Genomic DNA, 6,177 nt, shown 5'->3' on the forward strand with positions numbered 1-6,177 from the left:
TTTTGTCTCGCTGTCTTGCCCTCTTTTATCCTTCTTTCATCCTTTCTCTTTTTCCCTTGTTCCTGTCATCTACATCCAACTCCTGTCTCAATCTGTTTTTGTAGTCAGTGCATATGCTGTGTGATACTCATGCGTTTAACCCCAGGATAAGTGCCTACTGTGTAGCCCTACTTAACCTTGGAATTAAACATAACTAGTTATATATTTTGTAAGCACTCTGGTACTCTTTCACTGGGTTTATGGCTTAAACACTGTCCATTGTCCATGAGACCATTCTTTCTCTTAGCTCAAAACATTTAGGTACAGACTGATCAGGTGATCATGGTCCTGCATGGCTTAGATAGATAGATAGATAGATAGATAGATAGATAGATAGATAGATAGATAGATAGATAGATAGATAGATAGATAGATAGATAGATAGATAGATAGATAGATAGATAGATAGATAGAATGTATTGCTATATTATAAGAAATTGCTCAAATAAAAACTCTATTAAAAAATTGAGCCAGGTGAACTTGTTTGACAATATCATACAAAATCTGTTCTTACTTTTATTTTTTTGTAACAACAATGACGGAGTTCTGTTTAAAAATGTCATTCCTTCAACATTTTTATACATTCGATATAGGCTATCACGCAAAAGAAGTCGCCACTCTTTTCTCTGTGGAGAATTCTCGCGGTTTTCGTCTTCCCTCTGCGATCCCTTATTGCCATTGGACAAATAGAGAGGCTTTGTCGACGAAGAGGGAAAAAACGCCTTGAAAGATTTTCTTTGGGAGTGATGAGGGTGGAGGGGTGGAGGGTCGCGCTAATTATGCACGGCGATTGTTGATGGCTTGATTGTGTGCGTCCAGCTGCACAGAGGCGCGGGGGCGAGCAGAGGGCGGGGACGCGGAGCAGGGCAGACTCACTGACGCCAGTCGCCACATTCTCCCATGCGCTGAAAAACAGACCCGATTGTACCGGACCTGATCCACAGACACCGCAGTCACGCATAACTAAACAGAATGAGAATGAAATACGTCCTCATGAGTCCTGTTGAATCATTCAGTACAAGTGCTTAATGTAGTTTTCATTTTGGTCTAAATGCTGCTGACTGTGATGATAAGTTATCAAACGGCACGTCAGGTCAGTGCACGAGGTATGTGGTGCATCACGTGATTAGGGCATAATAAGGGGCATATTCATTCCAGTCTAATGTGCGTTATTGGCATGACATAACTGCATATTTGTATTGCCAGTGCAAAATAAGTCAAATAAAAAAAGAAATGCAAATGGGGTAAAACAATACGCCTGTAATCAACAAATAAGACAGTAAAATGTTAAACCCAAGGCAGTTCACTCACTGTCCTTGTCCTTCATATTGTGATAGGCAGAGACATAGCCTACTGTAGGCTATATTATCGCACTACATAATGTTCAGGACAAAACAGTGGCTTCTCCCAATCAAACATCTAGGGAGTTGCTCAGTATCAGCAGATATGATGATGGTCTGTTTTCAAACTTGTTTAAAAAATAAAAAAGTTTGGGGGGTTGGGGGTCATATACTTCCACTTCTTGCTCTCACACCCACGTCTTTTTCTTTCATTATTTATTGCTATTTGTTGAATCCAACTGGGTACCTGCAGAGGCCTTCTTCACTCTAAAAAATGCTGGATTGTTTTAACCGAACTTTGGGTCAAATATGGACAAACCCAGTCGTTGGGTTACATTTTTACATTACATTTTTAACCCAACATTTGGGTTTGACCATATTTGACCCAAAATTGGGTTAAAACAACCCAGCTGTTAGGTGATGCTGTAAGGCTGCAAGAAAAGAAAAGGCTGAATTTGTTGCATTTGTGCAACAAGGCCAACATCAAATATAAGGGCCGCTTCTGTGCACCATAACACAACCTGCAAAGAAGCGCATCTATCCGGTTGCATGCATATATAATAAAAGGTGTGAATAGGTCAGTCACCACTAAAAGACCGACGATTTAACACCATATTAAATTTTTCACAATCATGTTTTCATGTTGTTAGCTTTGCTGTCAATCATTTAAGTAGTGCAACCTTAGACCTGATATTGGACCTTACTTACAATACAACCTAACCGACTGAAGCTCTATCTGTTCCTCAAAGCCTTTTTTTTTTTCATTTATAAAAAATGAAATATGGTGTCTCACTTGACTAAGATTTACTCACATTTAAAACTGGTTTGAACATGACAAAATATGTAGCTACCATTCAAGCAAAACAATGTTTTATTTAAAAACTATTATACCATTTCAGTCAGAGAAAACAGAGCTGCTTTTTGTATTAGTTTAACTAATCTAGCCAGACTGAAGAGCTTTACACACGTACAAACTCTTCACTGAATGCAAGTCCAGGTGTGCGCAAATAAATTGTGCGGGCAAGTCTTGTGCGAGTGTTTGGGGCGGGTTTTTATAGCTTGATTGACAGCTGGACTGACCAATGAGAGCGGCTCGTCGGCCGAGACTAGTCTTTTGCAGATGGGGTGCGCGCTGGTGCGCGTGAATGGATGACGTCGGGAGCCCGGCGCCAGGCTGTCTGGGACTCGCGCGTTAGATCAACACAGCTGGAGCGGCACAGGACACACAGCTGGCCCGCCAGCGCATTCCTTCACAAAAACAGCACTGTGAGAAAAGAGGGGACACATCTTGATGTAAACTAAAAATGCGCTGGGTTAAAACTGGAACGAGAGTCAGGCAATAGTTTGATTTTAGCTTGCGAAGCTTCCTTTTCATATAAACAAGAGTAATGGGAGACAGCTATAGTTATGATCTATTTATAGATAACGAGTTACACTTTTAGAATGCACGAAAACCGCGCGCACATTGGTTTGTTTCAGAGTTTCCTGAGTTGGTTATTAATATTCTGTGATCGTGAGAATATTAGGAGATGTTTTATTGAGCAAGATCTAGGCTATATTTACCACTCTTGGCATGATTATCGAGGGCGATATCAACTTTTCAAACTCGATTACTTAGGGGGGGGAGAGTGCAATGAACTCGTTTCTGTAGGTTTTGACTTTGGTAGGACCCCTTTGGTTTTACTAAAGTTTTTATCTTAAGATTAACATGCAATTAAGATTTCAATTTTAGAGGGTTGTTTGTTGTGCGTGGGCCTTAAACTGTGTCTTGTATTGATATTTAATCTCATTGCCTGTGTCTCCTATGGGAATTAATTGCCGACGCCAGTTTGTCTGCATGCAGGTCACGGGAGTAGCAGATTTATGGATTTTCTCCATATCATGCCTGACAGAATGGTCATAAGATAATAGTGTTTTCATCCTATTTTTTCCTCTATGTTAAAGATGAAGTAATAAGTAGCCTATAACCAGTTATTTGCGCATAATTCACGTTCTTATCATTTGTATTAGGCTATATAACGAAATTGAATTCTGAAAGTAATTTCAATTTCAAAGTACTGTTTGCATAACCTACAAAGAATCAGTAGCCTACTATAGCAGAATAATAATAATAGGCTAATAGCCTAATAATAATAACGTAGGCTAGCCAATAGGTTATGGGAAAAAATATATATGTGAACTCTAAAATAAGTTCATATTTAATCTACTGTACCAGCTGCTCCAGCTCCGTTTAGGTTCACTGACCCGAAATCTTAACTCAAATCCATCACTGAAAATATATAGCCTATTTCTTTGGTATTCTGACAGTTCTTCCTCATTCCACCATTTTTCTGATTGACATGCCAACGTTTCCAATGACAAGTTAGTAATTTACATAGGGCGGAGTCTTTACATTCATACACCTTTACTATTGGCTGAGCGGCGCATGAGGGTTTGTTTATCTCTGGAGGGGGCGGTGCTACAAGAAGCAGCGCTTTAAATGCGGCCGCCTGGCTGCTCGTGCTGACATCGTTCAATGAGCGCGAGTCGTGAAAGGAGTCAACCATTGGATAAATATCAAGCTGGAGAGCTAGTTCATCTCACTATCCAGACGAAGAACTTCTTCAGACATCTCTACAGTTGGATTCTACCAGCAAGTCAGACGTCAGATCCAGAATGAAGGCGATCAGTCCCGTTCGCTCAGTCAGAAGCTGTTATGAAGCGGTGTGCTGTATCTCGGAGCAGAGTCTCGCGATCAACCGCTGCAAGAGTCCCACTGAGGAGCTGTCCGACATGAATGACTGTTACTCTAAACTCAAGGAGCTGGTGCCCAGCATCCCTCAGAACAAGTCCGTGAGCCAGGTGGAGATTCTTCAGCATGTAATAGATTACATCTTCGACTTACAGATAGCACTGGAAAACGAGACGGACACACAAAACACGCCTGACATGTTCATGTCAATGAAGGTGCGCGCGACATTATTTATTGTCTATCCATTATTATGCCTTAGCTATATTAACCAGTACAACGTGCATTTGAATAAATATAAACTTTGCTTGTATTTTCCCCCTATAGAACTCAGAGATGACCCGTAATTTCTCCAAAGAGGATGGAGCTATGTGCCATTAGGACAGAGGAATGACCACGGTCAATGGTACGCTTGCTTCTTTATTCTAAATCATTTCACTTAATAAATGAATCAGATGATGTTAGGTTGTAATCCACACTCCACTGGAAACCAAAATAAATGAAAATTCAATCAAGAACCGTTCTTGATCTGAAGGACCTATTGAAAAATCAAAAACCTTTTGAACAACAAAATGATTCTTTGGAGATTGAACAAGGTCTTAATGTTTCATTATAGGTTCTTCAGACCAGCAGCGTAGTTCTGAGTTCTTTAAAGCTCAAGTTCATTGATGGTTTTCCAAAATAACAAGAATAAAAAGTTCTTTGTGGAACCTAAACAGCATCTCCTATGGTATTCAACTGGAAAATCCTTTTTGGTTTTAAATGGAACCTTTATTTTAAAGAGGAAGTAAATCGTTAGAGTCGGTTAATTGATAAATTAAAACTCATGTTTTTTGTAAATGTTATAAAGGACAATATATTTTGTAAGACAACTATCAGTGTCAGGTGTCCTAATTTCTTTTGGTCATCGTGCCAGTGAGCAAACAAGCTTGGATTCCCCTATCAGCTCTAGCAAACCAAAGTTTTCCCTTTGGCGCCAGACTGTCTGCAGTCCGCCTGAATCCACAGTCTGTCTGTGTGTGTGTGTGTGTGTGTGTGTGTGTGTGTGTGTGTGTGTGAGAGCTCTGAGTTAACTTTTCTCCCTCTCATCTATGCTGCAGGTGCGGGATAGAAACTTTTCTCCTCCACTTATGGAAGAAAAGAGAGTGAAGGGGTGAGCCGGGTGAAGGAGTGAGGCTCTATTCAGAGTGTGGGAAAGCAATCTGCGCCCCTCTCAAGCTGTCTATTCTTTGGTCACTGGACACTTGAACAAACCAAAGCCGAGGAGTTTTGAAGATCACAAAAAAAGAAAAGCCCTCCAATTTTTTTTCCTTAATCATTCCTGTTTTTTGTGGCAACAATCAAGCATTGTATATTTTGTACTGGCTACATTCCTGACTATTTGGACCAACTAATATCTCTTCACACACCCTTCCTTCCCAGCCATTCTTGGACACCCCCCCCCCCCCCCCCCCCCCCTCTTTTTTCTTGAAAACTTTTCCACATTTCAGCATGGTCACAGTTTGGTCTCAGTGAGCTTCTCGATCACTGGGATGATGTACATATTATGCTTGACGGGAGTTTTTGTTTTATAGGGTGGGAAGGGCCTTGGGCAGTGGGAATACAGACGTGGATTAGAATTTGAACTCTATAATATAGAGTGGATTGTATATGTTTGTGGGGATTGTCTATTTCTACAGACTGTCAGATCAATGAGTTTCATAAACTCATTTAAGAGTTGTTGTTTTTTTGCTTTGTACTCACTTTTTACACAAAAATAAATCATATATGAAAGTGAGCAAATATGTTGTTCTGTATTTTTTCTTAAATAACTCAATGCCGACTTTTTTGCTGTCTTTAAAGCTTCAGGTATAGCCTATCTCATAGAAATATACTGAAAATACAATGTTTTCTTCTTTTTTAAAAAAAAAACAAGAGTTAAAGTGATTCCCTCCACTCCATCTCCCCCTAGAGCTGTTTATATGGTTTATATATTATTGATATGAAATTATAACACAGTCACTTTAAAGACTTCTGATGAAAAAAGCTAAAGAGAAAGTGATTATAAAACAGTATGGTACATGCAAGAGA

General features: G+C 39.8%; 1 protein-coding gene across 1 annotated transcript; it reads left to right on the plus strand.

Annotated features, from left to right (window-relative positions):
• Nucleotides 1–3,889: 3,889 nt before the first annotated feature.
• Nucleotides 3,890–5,889, plus strand: id3 (inhibitor of DNA binding 3). Its single transcript, XM_082142552.1, has 3 exons — nucleotides 3,890–4,325; nucleotides 4,435–4,513; nucleotides 5,208–5,889. The coding sequence occupies exons 1-2, from the start codon at nucleotides 4,035–4,037 to the stop codon at nucleotides 4,486–4,488; spliced, it is 345 nt and encodes a 114-aa protein (XP_081998678.1). The 5' UTR covers nucleotides 3,890–4,034; the 3' UTR covers nucleotides 4,489–4,513; nucleotides 5,208–5,889.
• The last annotated feature ends 288 nt before the right edge of the window (nucleotides 5,890–6,177 follow it).

Source organism: Leuciscus leuciscus (genome assembly GCF_965113295.1).
Source record: "Leuciscus leuciscus genome assembly, chromosome: 17".
NCBI classification, from domain to species: Eukaryota; Metazoa; Chordata; class Actinopteri; order Cypriniformes; family Leuciscidae; genus Leuciscus; species Leuciscus leuciscus.